Raw genomic sequence first — 18664 nt, 5'->3', positions numbered from 1 at the left:
GACCCCAGAAGTTCAGCTTGCTGCTTTGATAACTTTAAATTGTGAACTAAATCATTTAGTTTAGTTTGTTGAATTAAGTAAGGAGATTTCTTATCAAGTACAGAAAGAAATTCTTCAACATCCTCTACATCGTCTGCTTCATTTTCAGACTGTTGTTCTAGTAGTGCCAGATTACATGGTGGTATAGATATAGGTAACTCCTCTCAGATTTTAGAACTGAGGATGCATCTGCATATTTTATGAACTATTTATTTTTTAATGGAAATCCAAATATATTTGTCATACAAAAGTATCAGTCAGTATAGTCGTCCTTAGGTTCACCACCAAACCATCAGTACAGTTAATGGCATGGCTCATCATTTTCCCTTCAACATTCAGTTAGAGTTATCGAGCATGATATGCAAATAACATGAGGCACCCGGATTTTATCTTGATCCCCGAGTGCACAATCAAAATAAAATTTATATTTATCGATTCAGAAATAGTCTTTCTTGGAGATTTAGGTGTAAATTTACCACAGACATAAAAACTGGATGATTTGAATGAACATTCACAAGCTTTTGCAGACGCCATGTTATGTAGCGAATAAAAACGAGAATCGCTTTTGTATTATAAAAAATTGATAGCAACATACTGGTAACTCTGTGAAACACAACATGTATAGACAAGTGAAGATGGACTGAACAGGATTTAACCTCTGTAGTAAGAAACAACAGTTGTCTGTATGATGTCATCATACAGACATGTTTGTAAATGTCTACTTCTCAAGATACAGTGTATGTATTCATTCATTTTTTCTTTATTAAGCTTGTATACATATTGTTTAAAAGTAAAAATACAGAAACTATTCTTAATTGTTACAGTAGTTGAACAAAGTGAGTTTATTAAAAAAAATTTTTACAAATTTACGATTTACCAAAACCTTCATGGTAACGTAATTTCAATAGCATATTTTAAATCAGCACCCAAATTACAGTGAGAAAAGTTGTGTATTATCTCAGATACAAACTTTGTGTTAACTGCTGATAGTTAGAAAACAATAAAATCAACCTTTGCAAATCATTTTATACAAGACACATGTATAGAGGTAAAACAACTTGCAATTTTTATGTACCACTTAAAACAGCATGAACTACTATATTGAAAAAACATAAAATGAATTTGAATAACCCAGATCATATACACATTAGGTTGTATTCTAAATTAGTTGTCGAACCGCTTTAAGATGGAAACAATTAACAATTTAGTGCTACCAGCAATAATATTGGTGAAGAAGCTGCACAATAATCACAGACTTGCTGGAAAAATGAAAAAGTGTTTCTAAAAAAAAAATCATTTATTATTTTAAAATATAAATATTTTTAATTTATCCATCTTCTCATCACGCTGATCATCATATTTAAAGATAATTTGCATTTTTTAATTGTGATGTTAATCTTTATTATTTACATTTTATTTTTAGGATGAAGAAAATGTAGCAGAAAAAATTAAAAACTGTCCACCATTTCCTGAAATATCAGATAAAAGAGATTCTAAAAAAAATCAAGATAAAAATGTTGAATATTGTGTATTACAGGAAAATGAATTGAGGTATTTAGTTGCTTAACACATAATCATGATATGTGGTTTTTTATAGTCGTTTATTTAGAATTATAAATGTGTGATAGCATTTTGATCACATACTCATACCTATTGTTAGTTTTTTTCAAGTATAGAAGGTCTGATTTAGTCAAAATGCACTTCATCTGTTAATTTGGCTTTTTGTATAATCGCTCAGTAAAAAACAGTCCTTGGACAGTTCCACAGAGATTGCTGTCTTGTCCAGCCTCTATTAACAGCTGTTCTGACTATCAAAAGATGCCGACATGATGCAATTAGATGAAACTGGGGTGGTGGCTAACCAGTTTCCTTGGACTCTGCCAAAGAAAATGGATTAAAGGATAAAGAAATGGATTAGAAGAGGAAGGGGAATGATTAGTCTGCACAGAGACTACTTGTGATAAGGACAAATTATTGCTTGCCTAGAACCTCAAAGACACATGAACTTAACGGGTACCACCATAAAAATGATTTCTTAGTTTCTAATTAACCATAGAACTTGAGGTTTGCTTTGTGCAACCTAAATTCTGTTAAGAGACTGGTAGTCATAATGACACTGTTTTGCTCTGCCAGTACAGTTTTTATTTTGCTTTGTATTTCAAAGTATGGAGGCTGTGTGGTAGAAAGTAAATACTAATTTTTTATTATAAAAACACCAATTGATAAAAAAAGCAATTTATTATATACATCTTACAACTACATCTTTTAGCTATGTTTCTACATAATTGCCATCCAATATGCGGACAAGCATTGTCATGAAGAAAAACTGCCTGAACTCAGCATGTTGTTTGTTTTGTATGGCCCGTTTCAATTTCTTCAACGTCTTTAAATTTAATCATTAATTGCCATGTCCCTTTCCATGAAATCAACCAAGATTACTCTTTTACAGTCCCAAAAAACCGATGCCTCACAACAAGAAGTGCTTTTTTTGAAGAAGTGCTTGACAGGCCTTTACGGATTTTTGAGGAAAACTACTGTGCCTCCACTGCAATGATTGAGGTTTTGTTTACGCATTAACAAATTTAACCCATGTCTCATTGCCTGTTATGATGTGGCCAAGCAATTCATCCTCATTATAGTAATGGTGAAGAAAGATTAGTACTGACCCCATCCACTCTTTTGTGTGTTCATTAGTAAGAAGCTTAGGCACCCAGCGAGCACAAAATTTGTGGAAGGAAGCCTAACCTATTGGGTACGGTTTTGTATACCACTGTTTCTGATATATGAGGAAAAAATTTGGGTAATTCTGTTATCGTAAATTGACAATTTTCTTGAATTTTCACATCGACACTTGCAAGTTCATCTGTGAGTTGAGGGTTGGCCGCTTTCATTATCGTTAATGTTTGTTTGACTTTCACAAAATGTACAGCAACATTGACTTACCACACTGTCACTCATGACATTTCCTCCATATACTGCTCAAAGTTCATGATGAATTTCAGCAGCTGATAGGTTTTTTACATGATGGGAAACAGATGACGGCACACACTTCACAGTTTGTGGGATTTTCTGTGATAGCAGCCATTTCAAATGAGTTTTACAGAAACAAACAAGCGAGTGATATTTCCAGTAACACTACTAGAACCGCATTGAATAAAGCTATTTATGCTTGCGATTGTAAACAGATGTAGAAAAAATGAATTTGACAAAGCTACTGCAATTTTTACATCTGTATAAATTGATGTGTTTTCTTTAATGTTATCGTATGTGCTATGTTCCACAGACAGATACGACGGCTAATTGGAAATTCATTTCTGGTTCTCTGTACTTCTTCGTGCAATACAGAGGACATCATTTTTTCTACATCTGTTTACAATTACAAGCATAAAACCTGTTAACTGAAATAAGATTACACAGTATTTAATAAATAAATTTAATTTGTCAAAATTAGTAAATAAAACAGTCTAATCATAGTAGTATATTTATAATAGAGTGTTTACTAAGTCTAATGCATTTAAAATTTTATGTACTTGAGGTCGAATGTTGAAGGCCGACTGAGTGGCATTGGAGAACAATCCCCACCACACCAATCAAATCCCTTCATAAATTTGTTTATCATTAAATAATTAAAAATATAAAAATAATAAAGTCTGTATGTTAACACAAATGCTAACAAAGCCTTTATTTATTCCGTATAAGAAAACATTACAACATTTTTTTATGAGTTCTCATTATATGTGTCTTCAGTTGTCATTTATCATTCAAGTAAAGTAATACTTGCAGTTGTTAATCCTCGTTCTATAAACCTCTTCAGAAAATACAAAGTCAGTTGCCAATTTATTATATAATAGGATTAAATTTTAATAGAATATTTTATGAGGTAGCTTCAAAAAGCTATCAGAAAGTTTGTTTTTTTTACAAAACCTGCGGACATTAAAAAGTTGATGATAATTTTTAGATAAATTTTTTTTGTTATGCAGCTACTATATACTTTAATGAATGTTTGTAAGCTTTTAGAAATATTCCTGGAACCTGTTATTGTTGTAAATAACCCCTTCATAAAGATCTAGTTAACATGTTGGCTTACCGTTACCGTTTATGTATGTCCTGCACAAGCATTTATGGTGAGTCATCCTATTTTCCACTTGATTTTCCTTCTGTGCAGCAGGTGAATTTTTTTGTCTATCTTCAGTTTTTTTTTTTTTTTATGTTATACTGAGTAATTCTAAAGATTAAATTCTAACATTTGAAGGATGAAAGTCGTACTGGATCTGGGTGATTGGTATCGCACCATTTGAATAATAAACTCAAAAATAGTTCTGTCAAAGACTTGTCATTCATAGAAGACTGACTCTTATGTTACAGAAATGAAAGTTTACAAGATAGGTTTCCTTACCGTTCAAAACATTATTACCCAATATTGGGGGACTCGTAATGAACCTAAATTACATCAATTAAAAAAAAAACCACAGCCGATGTGTTAAGCTGCTTTATCAAATGAAAAATCATGTTGTCCATGTTTTTTTGCTTTCCTGTCAGAATTTTATTTCAAATGAGAAAACAGGTAAAAATCAAGCGATGACAAGTTTGGAAAGTGAGTTGGATATACCAGATACCAACTATATCTTGATGTTATGAATTATGATAACTTATGAAAAATAATTTCCCATGATTATTTTGGACAGAAATTGCCAATTCTTCATCTCATATTGTTGATTTCGCTAAAACTAATAGTACAGGATGTCCATAAAGTCTTTCCATGATTACAAAAATTTACTACAAAAAACCTACAGTTTATTATTATTTATTACAGTTACAGCTGTGCAGTTTGTGGCAAAAGAAAGAAGGAATTATCAAGTTTTTTTTACCATGTCAACTAACATGTGTGCCTTTTGTCGCTCCTAGAATGTCCAACCAATAATCAATTTCATGTCATGTGTTGGTCAGCATTTCTTCGGTAACACTATCAACAGCGATATGTCCAGATCAGGTACAGGTTTTGCATAGAATCTGCCCTTAACATAATCCCAGAGGAAAAAGTCTAAGGGTGAAAAAGTTATGTCTGGTGATTGTGGTGGGCAGGGAGTGCTCCACTCCCTGCCCACCACAATGTGACAGCTCCTGTCACACCCAATTCATCTGCCATGAAATGATTCATTCAGAAAATCTCAAAACTAGTAACTCTGAATGTGGTGGTGCGCCATCCTGCTGGAAAACCACCCTAGGTTGCAAGTCATTAAGTTGTGGTATAGCAAAGTGTTGCAGCTTATCCAGGTAATTAGCTATTGTTGATTGCTCAATGAAAAAGAAGGGACCAGCGATTCTGTTGTGCATCACACATTTACTTCAGGGGAATCTCTAATTTTTCCCTAATAAAGAACAAATGTTCTGAGCCCCATATTTTTACATTTTGCTTGTTTACTTTCCCTGAGGTGTGGAAAGTAAACAGTAAAGGTTTTTCGTCTGAAAAACACAAACACTGCAGGTACTCATTGTTGTTATCAATCCATTGCAAAATGTTGGTCGTAAAGGTAGCACGATGAGGGACCATCATCTGGCTGTAGATTTTGCAATATCTGAACTTTATACACATGCAACCTTGGTTTCTTGTGTAACATTTTGTGCACTGTTGCCCAGGGAATCCCTAGTTCATGAGCTGCACAACAGGTAGATTTGGAAGGGCTATGTAGAATGCTTGCTGCACAAGCTCAACTTTCTCTTCACTAACAGATGGTCGCCTTGTTCGTGGAAGGTCGACTACACTTTCACTCTCCTTAAACTTTGCATACCACACGATACTCTTGCTTTCAGTTGCTGGTTGTCCATATTTCCTTCTAAAATACTGCTGCAAAATAATCTGTGATTTCAACTCGTGATACCACAACACATATTGTGCTTTCTCCTGGACTGACGCCATTCTATAAAAAAATTGATCACAGTGTTCTCTACTCTTCCTCTTCCTGCAACAGACAAATATAAAAAAACTTATAGCTTTTTCTTTCTTTTGCCACAAACCACACAGCTGTAACTGTAATAGTTTTTTGTAATCATGGAAAGACTTTATGGACACCTGTATGTTATATTTTTATTTATATTATATTTCTGTATTTATTTTTTTTATCTATTTTTATGATTTTAGTCCATTTGCTGCTGGGAAACCAGTTGAACATTTTAGGTTATCATCCGATAATGCAAGACAAGTACTACAGAAATCTGTTGCCACTCTTATTGCTCATACTGGGTTTGATTGTAAGTATTGAAAAAAATATTTGCGTTTATTTATTACATTTTTTTTAATGAAAACTCCCAAAAATTATAAATCTTCTTTAATTTCCTCAATTATTAATTGCATGTACATGGCTTCAAATTTATTTTGTTGTTTAGTAATACAGTGATTTTTATATTAAAATGAAAAATGTTGCTGTAATGATTGCTTTACATCGAGCTTATATACCTTTTTGTTTTGTATGAAACATTAATTTTTATTCTAATCTTTAACATTTTTGCAGCATCAATGGATTCATCATTAAGAGTTTTTACAGATGTCGCTGAATCTTTTTTCTGTAAATTTACTTTACATTTACGTCATGCTGTCGATGAAGAAATATTACATGGACCTAGTATGTTTCCTGTAAGTTTAATTTAATTTATTTTTTAATATATTTTCTTTATAAATCTAGATTGAAAATTTTTATTGGTCGTACTAAAACTCCCTTAAAGAACACTAGAAATTTCTCATCTGCATTTTTAGGATTCTTTAAAGAACTTTAGTTGACAAAATATTGGCAGCTGTTTTATAACTGTTTTTTGCATCTATGAAATGTTCCTGTGATATTTCTCACTTTCATGAGGTTGAATTATTTAATGAAATTGCCAGCAGCAGAAGAATTAACTCTGTGCCTATGATTTAGATGTATAATAACTATGCCCTGGACTAGAATATACAGTATTCTAAGGCAGTTCCTTCTCTGAATTGATTATTTACTTTCTCCTCATTTCTTTAGCCAAGGAAAGTGAAGGGAAGAATATATATCATTCTTTGGATTTAAATGGCCACCATCATCTTAGTCGGTTTCATCCATTCATTAGCCACCTGATGATGTAGCTACCAAGGCTGTGTGTAGACCTGATATATATGCTGAGGAAGCTTGCACTCAGATGATATTGTAGAACATTTTATCTGTCCTGATTAATTATATATACTCAGTGAAACATCAATTGAAGGCAGCTTAGCAGAAATAATGGCCGAAAATCGTCAGCAGTAAACCATATCACATTAAAGTTAATGTATTACCATTGAAGTGGAAAACAGACAGATTTTTTTTTTTCATTTGTGTTTAGGTAATAGGCTAACACATGGATAACTTATGGCATCTGGTATTGCTACAGTGTATTATACCCTTTGGCTGTTACTACATAATGGTGTATCACATTCTTCTTGATCGTGGATGTTATGTGAAATCGCATTGGTGATTTAAACAAGTATGATGGACAGTGATCTTACTGAAACCAACAAATTTTAAAAAATTCATTAATTCTGCCTTTGTCTATATTTTGTAATTTTTAATTTAATAATTTTTGTTTTTCAGTGAAGATCCTTTTGTATTTCTTCAAAATTAATTTAGTTAAATTGATGAAATTATTTTTTTTATTTTCTATTTTTATTTGTTTTTTAGGTTTTTTTAATTATTTTTGTTTGTTTAATCTACTTTTCTGAATAATGAATTTTTGTGTCGATCTTGATTTAACTGTTTTCTTCTGTTTGTGAAGTTCTTTTAAAAACTTAATGTTTTTTCCTGTTTGCAGTACTAGTAAAATTTATTTTCATTCTTTTACATCTATTTCTGAAATCTGCGAAATAAATTAAAAAAGCGTTTCGGTTGCTTATTTATATTGCGGAATTCTTTGCTCATGTTTTTTGGGTATTAACTAATAAATTTATTCATTGTTAAAATGAAGCTAATAAACTTAAAAAATTAAAAAAATTACTTCAAAATTAAAAATTAGGACTTTTTCAAGTATGTTTACTTTTAAAAGGCGATGACAAATCAAAAACTGCCATTAAATAAATAAGTCTTAAACTGATGCCGATTTTATAAAGTTGAAATTTAAAGAAGAGTTGTGAAAAATATTTTTTTTTAGTTATGAAGTGAGTTTTGTTTTAATAACTTGAATTTGGTAGTTTTATTAAATTTTAAACTTGGATAGACCTTAAAGTCTGTGAAAAAAATCAACCGGTATTATTAAAATTAAACAGAAGTAAAATTAACAGAAAAATGTTATGAATTTGTTAAAATTAAAAACAGCTGTTTTTAGTACAATAAATTTGGACCATTGAAAAATTAGGTTGGAAACACTAATTGCATGCTTTGACATTAATTTGAATACTACTCATTGTTACAAAATTATGGTACATATAAACAATAAACATTAGGTAGTTTAGTTGTTTTTGACATAAATTTGATTATGTTAAAAAATAATTAATTTTTCAGAATCAAGTTATGTAGTGTTTTTGTGTTTGTTGTACTCTAAATTGAATTTGAATTTAAAAAAATGAATTCCGTTTTGATTTTTGTTATGAAAAATTCTGCATCTCTTCACTCCTGTGTACTATGCTGATATGAATTTTTGTGTACAGCTTTTGTGATGGAATGCTCCTGCAGAGGTGGAAGAATACTGACATAAATATTCTGGATGAGTATTCCAAACTGTATTTTGTACAATTTTTAATAGTCTTTGTGAGAATGGTTCACTTCTCAACACTCTGTTGCAACTGAGAGTCAATAGTACATGGTGATGAAAAGGAAAATATTCTTCAGGTGGTTCAGCTTAGTCCTACAACAAGCTTGCGAAGAATTTCTACACAATTCAACATTACAAAAAGTACAGCATGGAGGACATTAGTTCCTCACGGACTGCGTCCTTATCACATTCAAAAAGTCATCACCTCCAGCTTTGTGACTATCTCAGACAACTGCAGTTTTGTCAATGGATTAACAATAATTACCACTTAACTCCATTCACATTATTTTCTGACAAAGTTACTTTTACTGGTAATGGTATAAACAACACATGGAATTCATGTCAGTGGTCTGAAGAAAATCCACGTGCAGTCGAATCAAATTTCCAGCAACGATTTTCTGTTAATGTTTCATGAGACATGATCTACAACCAATTACTAGGCCCTTTCAAACCAGAACAACATGTCACTGTGAGATATTTTCTGGAATTTTTAAACAATTATTTTCATACAGTGCTTAAAAATTTCTTATTAGCAAAACAAACCAAAATGTATCAACTTTACGGAGCACAAACACATTTCACAAATGAAGTAAGACATTTCTTAAATGAAAATTTTACTGATAAATGGATTGGACATAGAGACTAGTAAATTGGCCACTAGATCACCAGATCTTATTTCGCTAGATTACTGTTTATGGGGATGTATATAATGCGAGATATACAAGCAAGTAGTAGACATGTGATGAACTGATTGTTCAATGCTGCAGCCCTCATCAAGGATTGTGAAGATATCATTGGGTTGGCAGCAGAAAATGTAAAGTAACGAGTTGAAAAGTGCATGATGATGTCAATTGTGGAATTTTTGAAATATTAATATAAATTTATACAGCATATAATACAGTGAGTATTTTACTTTAATAGTATTTTAATTTTCTAAGTAAAATCTATTCCACTAAATACAGCTGTTTTTAATTTTTAGAAATTCATAATAATTCATAAATTCATAATGTTTAATAATAAAAGTTAATCTTCTTTTTTTTAATAGACTTTATTTCATCAGTTTTCTCAGAATTAAATTCTTACTAGATCTGATAATAAAATTGAAGTATTTATTAGTTATTTAGCAAACTTAGTACTTTAAACATAAAAAAAGTCTCCAAATTTTTTGACACTGAATTTTTCTGTTTTACATTTAAAACTAAGGGAAGTACAGTCTTGACCTGTTTTATTCAATTTTTGTGTCTTAGAATATAAGAAACCATTTACTTTACCCCGTATATAACGTCTTGTTTTTATATGACCTCATTTCACTGGGATAACTGAAATTTGAATGAATTTTTTTCTAGCATTAACTCTATAACAAAGTATTTTCAAACATATGTTTGCACAGTAGGGACTATTTTCCCTATTCAAGCTTTAGAGTCAGTTAGTTCCCAAATTCTTTTCCTTTACTCCTGTATCATCTATATAAGACTGATAGATACTTAGTAGTAGCTTTCTGTTTTTCTTTGTTGAAAGGACAAGTACTATATTATTTTATTTTATTATTACAGCAATTATTTTTTTTTTTTATAGTTTTAATATATCAACATGATTATTGATATATTATTACTTTTATTTGTCTTAATAAAAAAAAAATTTCTAGGATATAATGGAACATGTGTATTACAAAATGGGACTGGGTAGCATAAGGTCAATTCAAGGATTTTATCAAACACAAATACTGGATTACAGAGAGAAGGTACGTAATGACTGTCTTAAACTTGTCGGGGAGTATCAAGTATGTTGTGCTTTACTTCAGGTTAAAGATCCTCCATATGATATTAGGTGAGTTTACATTTTAATTTATTTTGCTTTATCATGTAAAATTTACGTATAAGAGAAAATATAAGATTTTATATAAATTCTTCAGATTTTTATTGATGCCAAACAGAAACTTGTATTTATTTAAAAGCATGTATTTATTGCAACATAGAACACCCAAAAATGCTTTGGCATTTCAGATTTCTCTTGCCAATAAAAAAAGTGATTTTTTAGTATTGCTCTCTTTGTACATTCTTGTCTACTAAAATAATTAACGGATTTCATTGGAACTTTTTATATATTGTTGTAGGAGTAAAGTCTCCGTATCATGTTGATATAAAATTTGAAGCTTTGTTTATTTAGTAGCATTGATATTGTGAATTTGTTAAAAAAATTAAGTATGTAAGCAGCTAACATCTTAAGCTGTGTTGTTTTGTTGTTTATTAATGGCACAAATATAAACCGTCTATTGCTTTTAACATTTATTATTATAGAATAATAAATACAAAACATATTTTTTGCTTTCCTATATCGACTCCCTGAATTTCTACATATTTTTCAGTGTGGGTTTGTGGATCCCTTCTTAAAAAGTTTAAGGATGTGTTGAAAACCAGTTGCACACTAACTCCTTTACTTTGTTATTGTTTTGGAATCTATGTTCTTTCAATGCCTCCTGTAGGAGGCTTTCACTTTGTCCAGGAACTGGCAGTAGTATTCGGCATTCACACTCTAATTTTCCATGGAAAAAATTGATAAGCATCACTCCTTTCCAACCCAAAAGATGGTTGCAAGAATTTTTCCAGGTGATTGATGCATTTCCACATTTATAGGGCAAGGCTCTCCACTCCTATGTCACTCCATATTCTCAGATTTTGATCGGTAGTGTAATGATGGGCCCATGTCTCATCACATGTGACTGTTCAATGCAGAAAATTATTTCCCTCGTAGAAATCCATAGGAACCTTTGGAAAATTTCCTGTAGGGCTGTTTCTGATTTTGGGTCAAAGTCTTAGAACTCACCATGCACAGACTTTGTGGAACCCAAGATAATTTGTGATAATGAAATGGACATTTTCATTACTGAAATTCACCTCTGAAGCAATTTTATCAACTGATCATCTTTATTGAAGTCACACATCAATCAAATGTTGTCATCCATTGCAGTTGTCTTTGAACGCCCATTGTGATTCAATCTCTACAGCTTCACGCCCTTCTTTAAATTTGCTGGATCAAATATAGGTTTGGGAATGACAGCACCACATCCCCAAACTGTGCATGCAATCTAATGAAACTTTTGGAAGGTTTGATGCCTTCATTTGGGAAAAATTTCATGCAACTGACAATGGAACCTCTTGCTTTGACATGATGCTACTGATCAGAAAGATGAAAATGGTGGAGCATCCTCCCTTTCCCTACATCTCTGCTGTCAATATCCTTTTGCTCCAGCCCATTCATGTTCGGTAGACAAGCCGTGAAAACAGATATCCATTTTATATTTGACTAACCCTCGTAAAGTATGTGGTTTAATAATTTGTAACCTATTAAAATAATTTTCTGTTAGTTAAATTTTTACTTGCCCATGTAGCACTATAGCAGAGCTGTAGCTGTAGAAGGGAAAGTATTGTAATCAGTCCAATTTGGGCTGTTGCGGTTTTCACTGGATCTTGATATTTTGACCCTTAAGGAACCCAAAAAACTGGGTGGATATTTTCAAGATGTTTGTGTTTGTGTGTGTGTGTTCAGTATCTCACACCTTATATCGAGAACTACTGCACAGATTTTGACCAAACTTGGTCATATTTATTCTGTATTTGGGGTATTTATGCCACTAAATTTTCAACTTAAAAGGTCGAGGGAGTAAGGCTGTAGAGCAAGGTGTCACCCTCAGTATCTCAATATTTCACCAAATTAAGGTATTATATTTCTTAGGCGCATTTGTTAACAATTAAAAAATAATAATATTTGTAAAAGAGTTTTTCAAAATCGCATCCCCACTCCAAAAAATGCTATAAACTAAACTAGTGCCTAACCGGGTATACTGTGTCAATAGTATTTGCTGTCATCACAAGGGACGCTAATGTAGCACTGACATACAGGTGCTGTAGAAAAATATTATATGTAATATTTTAATATTTAATAGTATTTTAAATTAAGTTGGGTGTGTAAGCCGTGCATCCAAAAAAAAGCTGCATGACTGTAAAGTCCTACAACTCTGTTGTTAGCTTTTTTATTTTAAGAAATTAAAAAAAAACAACATAAAAACAAATGTATCAGATTTGTATACACCATGTGATTGTATACACAAATTTGATTATAAAAGATTAATTTATGAATAAGCAGTGTAGCAGTAGAATTATTATCTTTTAATTAATTAAAGAAAAACATTGACTTTAATTAATTTAAAAAAAAAGATTGCCTGAGAGTATCTCTAAAGTTTTAACATTTGACTAATTTTATAATATTATGTTGTTTACCTGATGAAGCATTGCACACTGTGAAAACATTTGTGAAGTTTAAAAATAAAAAGAGCAGTAAATGTTTGTCTTTAATTAGTTAATATATTTAATTATATTCACAATGTACATCCAATTATATATTTAATGAGTTTCTATCATTTTAATATAGAAGCTGTTAACAATACTGCTACCAGATATCCCACTGAAGTTGGTGTTAATTACCTCCAAAGAAAACAGTTTTTGGAATATTTAGTTTCATTAATTCAAAAATGGGTTGTTTGTAATTTTTTATAATATAAAGTTATTTGTGGTTGTGATACGTTTTATATCTAGAGACATCCTACTGAGCCCCTTCTTGGAAAAAGTTAGTTTTTGTGAGTTTATGATGTGTTAACGTTTTAATTACAAATGATACAATTTGTATGATCCTTTTGAAGGCCATTCTTGAAAGTTTCAAACGTTGTTATTCTGTCTTATTTTTATAGCAAAAGATTTTAACTTACTTTCAGAAAAAGGATGTTGATCTCTACCCACACCTATTTAAACTTGGCATTTATTATATATTCAACTTCATTCTACTGAATAAAACTAACTTTAATGTACTTGGATCGATTCCCCCAAGCTACAATATCTGACCAGGCGAGAATAAGTTAATCAAAAATAAAATTGGTAACTTTTGTTTGGGGCAATAATTAATAATTGTACAAAATACCTACAGAAAATTCATTAATCTTATAAAACAACAAAAATAATTTGTACTTCTTTATTCCTTCCATTGAGGATTCTAACCTTTCTTTTGTGTACGTTCAAAAGTTTCTTTTTGTCAAACGCACTAATTTTTTTTATATAGAGGAAGTTTTTTTGTAGTAAGCATGCAAAATTATTTTTTGCATGAATTTACAAGGGTTATTGAAATGTAAACTGAAATATTGCTTTGTGGACTAAGAAGAGCAGATAATGTGGAGCAATGCTGCAGGTAGTTAGTCGGGATATATGAGGAGAGGTAGCAACCAGCCAGCCACTCCCATAGGTCACATTCTCATGTTCAGTAGCAAAATATCTGAGTAGGAGTTACCATTGTCCTTTGCGATGGTGACTGTTCAGGTCATTGGTGACCTTGTGGAAGATGATCGCAGTAGAAATTCCATCAGAGCTGGACATAAATGTTGGGAGAGTGTATACAATGTTGTCAGACATTGAGTGGGTGAGATGTAGGGAAGGGGCATCAGTCAAGGCCAAGAAACACTTTTTAGCTGGAAAAGTTATGGTAACTGTGTTTTGGGACTCAAAAGGCATATTACTGATCGATTTCCTGCATGAAAAAAGGACAGTAAATGCTGCATACTACTGGCCGGTCGTTAGATGATGGCTACATATCACAACAAATGACGCCGACAACTGATTCACAATATCCTCCGTCTTCATGACAGTGCACAGCTGCATACAGCAATTCAGATAAAACTTGCTAAAATTTATTGGACGCCTCTTAAACACCCGCTTTACAATCCAGATTAGTCACCATGTGATTTCCACTTGTTTGGTTTGCTGAAAGAAGCTTTAAGAGGGGAAAGATTTGAAGATGATGTTGCAGTCAAGCATTAGGTGCGCAGTTGGCTGTTGGGGCAGTCATCTTGTTTTTTTTTTTGAGATAATCAGGAAGAGCTACCTATCCAGTGGAGAAAATGTATTTCTGTTGAAGGAAACTATGTAGAAAAATAAGGTAATTTATTTGTAATTTCATCTAATATCGATAAATTTATGTAAACAAATTCCGGTTTATATTTGAATGACACTTGAATCTTATTATCATCAGTATTATTGCCATCTGTGAAAAGTGAGTTAAAGGAAGAATATATATTTTTTCTAAAACTGTTTAGCTAATACTGTTATTAAAGTTTAGAGTGGCCTGCAAATAATATATTTGTTAGGACCTAACAATGTTTGATATATCTTTTCCAGGTTTAAAAAAGAAGAAGGTGATGACAATGATATTCCTGAAATTCATTTTCCTGCTGCTGGAGAAGGTGATGGTGTCGATGAACTCCAACCATCATTAGAACCAGAATTTCAGATGTTAGAAATGCTTGAACAAGAGGTACATTCTGTACCTTAATGATTTTTTTGTTATCACTTTTGAAAACATTTTTACTTATTAAATGATCTCATAGATGTAAATTTTTTTGTAATTGTATCATTGTAATTCTTGTTTAATCCTATATTCTTCTCAATTACATTTCCATGAGAATCCTATCTATATTTTCATAATATTATTATTAATTCAGTACTTCCAGTGGTATTTAATACTTCCACTGCCTTGCTTCTCATAACACAAACCTGCAGTGGTTGTGTTTTTTAGTTTTTGATAATTGATTCTTTTGTATTTTTTAGCACTGAATTCAACCTTCATTTTTTTTTTTAATTCTATCATGTCAGGATTTTTTGTAAATCACAAATTTCAAAATTTGTAAAAAGTTGAAAAATTGCAAAAATGTAATATAATAAAATAGATGAAACTTCTTTTTTCAAAATAAATTAATATAATATATTCACTTTTTTTATTTATATTATTGTGCATTCTTATAAGTAAACAGTTGAGTGGTCTGAAGAGGATGGCAAGGGGTCATTGAACACTTAATTTCTAATGAAAGTTGACACAAAATAACCCTAATTTCTATTATAGTACATTTTTAAATTAATTTTTATGTGTTGTGTCATGCCTTTGGAAACCACTCTTCCTCACCCTTAATGATGAAGTACGTAAAATACTTACAATTTTATTCCACGTGTCAAAGTTTTTGGATGGCTTATACTCTGCTTCGCGCTTTTCCTTCTATGTGCTCTCTATTCTATGGGTTCATCTCATTGTAACAACCAGCAATAGTCTGCCATCATTGTAGTAGTCTATTTTCCTTGATACCTCCTTTCCATTTCTTTTATGTCCTGATGAAATCTCTCACCCATCTCTTTGCTAACAGCACCCAGATTTTCGGGAAAATAGTCCACATGTGAACTTTGGAAGTGTACCTTCAAGTTCATGGAACAGCCTAAATTTTTGTACTTCTGCAGCATGTTCTCGGTGATTGATTTGAAGTTCGGGTTGTTCTTATTACCCAGAAACTTTGTTACTACATCTTTAAAAGCTTCCCAGACATCTTTTTGTAGAACTTCCATTCGTTTCTCAAAATTACCATCTTTGAGAAGTTTTCTAATATCAGGATCAATAAAGACACCCTCTTTTAGTTTGGCGGTTGATAAGAATTGAAATTTGTCACAAATGTATTTAAAACATATACCTTCTTTTAGTAAGGCTTTGACAAATCGCTTCATCAAGCCTAACTTAATATGCAGAGTTGGAAGGAAAACTTTTTCAGATCCATGAGAGCTTTTCAGAGCACATTTTTGGTACCCGGTTCTAATGAAGGTTTTTTTGGCCAATCTTTTCTTTCCAACGATTTTCTCTGTCTCTGCTATCCCATTCACACAAAAAACAAGGAACTTTGTATATCCTCCTTGCTGTCCTCTAAGCATCAATATTATTTTGAGATCGCCTCACATAATCCACTTGTGATTGTCACATTTAATTCGATCAAGAACGAATTCCAAATTATTGTAACCCTCTTTTAAATAGACAGAATGTCTGATGGGTATTGACAAATACGTATCCCCATTGTGAAGAAGAACAACTTCAAGGCTTCTTTTGGACAAATCTATGAACAGTCTCTAATTGGTACCTTGATACTTTGATATGAATGTTAAATCGAGTCAAAAGTCCATGTACATCAATGCAGAAGACTAATTTCTTCTTCTTCTTCTTCTTCACCTTCTTCCAAAAAATATGGAAGAAAATCCTTTTCTCTGTACTGAACCAGGAAAATGAGGTGCCAGAGTCTTCTCTTTATGCCTTAAACCAAGTAATTCTGAATTTTCTTTGGTCAGATGTATTTCTGTATTTTCTTTGATCTTTTATTTCAGACTCAGAATAAAGCTCTGATGCATAGTTATCGCCGGGTTTGTACTCCTCAATGTTATCTTCATTTAAATCACTTGTGGAACCATCTATTTCAGGTAAATTTTTTTGTGAAATTGGCACTAGTACATCTGGACCATGAGGAGCCGGGTGGTAAAGCGGATGACATAATTGGATAGATATTCTTTTTTTATTCTACAGATTGAAGAAAACACCAGTCCAACAAAAGTAACAATCTTTAGTCTGATTTTGTGGCTCTCGCCACACCATTGGAATTCCAAATCTGAATGCTTCTTGTTCACCCTTTGACAACTATCTAAGTCCTTTAAGACATGTGTAGCAAACTTGGAAGCTCCTATTTTCACTCTGAAATATGTGAGGTACACTTGTCGAACAAAACTTGTATTTTTTTTTTTTATTTCCCACTATTAACTTACCACAAATGTAACAAAAAGGATCTGCAGAATTTTTGCAGCCTCATGAAGCCATTTTGAAAACAGAAAGTTTTCTTTATGGACTGAAAGTATAGTTTCCACAAACAAAAACACATTTGATCACGGACGATGGAAAAAAACTCTATTTACACACACTGATGGCTGAAACAGCACTTATACTAATTGCACAGTGTATGAATGGCTCAGATAGCTGCCAATAAACATGTTACATCTTGTTAAGTCTTGTCACATCCTGCCGGCCAAGCTCTCCCACCGTCTTGTCATCTTCAACCCAAACCTCTCCCAACCCCTCTTCAGACCACTCAACTCTTTTGTTATAAGAATGTATAAGCCAAAAAAGTGAATATATTATATTAATTTATTATTAAAAGAAAGTTTTATGTCTATTTATAGTATCACATTTTTGCAATTTTTACAAATTTTGAAATTTGTAATTTGCAAAAAATCCTGATGCGGTAGAAAAAAAGAAGGCAAGTTTTGGATTCAGTGCACATACGAATCAATTATCAAAAGTTAAAAAAACATTCCACAACTCAAATTTTGCAGGTATTTGTAATTATGAACAAATAATTTTTTTTTAATTTTTATGAAATTTTATGCAGTTGAAGTTAATTACATTTATGCTTTTTAAGAAAAAAAATTTGATTTATAATGTACTTAAAGATGGCATAGGACATGATTGTAGTACAATGTTTCATGTCTGCAGCATAATATTGAGGTAATTAAACTGTACTCTGCAGCAAATCATTCAATATTCTAATTTTATGCAAAATAAATATTTTTATGTACATAGATTTACAGGTTAGTTTTGTTACAACCACTAAATTGAAAGTTACGTTGTTGCAAGAAGTGTAATAATGACCATACATTCAAAACATTTGAACAGATTTTATACGGTTATATTTATATCTAGCCAAACTAATGAAGTAGCAGTTATACTATGAGCCTTAGTAACAAGACATGCTTGATGAATTCCATTAGAATGAAAGTCAAATTTGGAGTTTGTCAATTCCATGTATGCTTTGAAGCTGGCATATACTGTACATGAAGTTTTATGGTCTGTATGCAGCAATCAACAAATAAATGCTAATTTTAATAAATTTGTTGAAAACTGAATAAATCTTCAGTTTCAAGAAAAAACTTGAATTTAAAAAATAGAAATGGGACTAAATTATAACAAAATGGAAATAGTTCTATGAGTA

The 18664-nt window shown here is 31.7% G+C and overlaps 1 protein-coding gene across 4 annotated transcripts in view; it reads left to right on the top strand.

Annotated features, from left to right (window-relative positions):
* The window catches only part of LOC142332038 (STAGA complex 65 subunit gamma-like), a 29977-nt gene extending 14762 nt beyond the window's left edge, over positions 1 to 15215 (top strand). For 3 of the 4 annotated variants that reach the window (XM_075378135.1, XM_075378134.1, XM_075378136.1), the window contains exons 4-8: positions 1463 to 1590; positions 6179 to 6288; positions 6549 to 6670; positions 10427 to 10608; positions 15000 to 15215. In XM_075378135.1, the coding sequence (XP_075234250.1) occupies positions 1463 to 1590; positions 6179 to 6288; positions 6549 to 6670; positions 10427 to 10608; positions 15000 to 15153 (696 nt within the window). In that variant the 3' untranslated portion in view covers positions 15154 to 15215. The remainder of the gene's footprint in view (positions 1 to 1462; positions 1591 to 6178; positions 6289 to 6548; positions 6671 to 10426; positions 10609 to 14999) is intronic. The other variant, XM_075378137.1, reaches the window with a different exon arrangement.
* Positions 15216 to 18664: the final 3449 nt, after the last annotated feature.

Source organism: Lycorma delicatula, chromosome 11 (genome assembly GCF_047948215.1).
Source record: "Lycorma delicatula isolate Av1 chromosome 11, ASM4794821v1, whole genome shotgun sequence".
NCBI lineage: Eukaryota > Metazoa > Arthropoda > Insecta > Hemiptera > Fulgoridae > Lycorma > Lycorma delicatula.
This window is presented reverse-complemented; position numbering and strand designations above follow the sequence as displayed.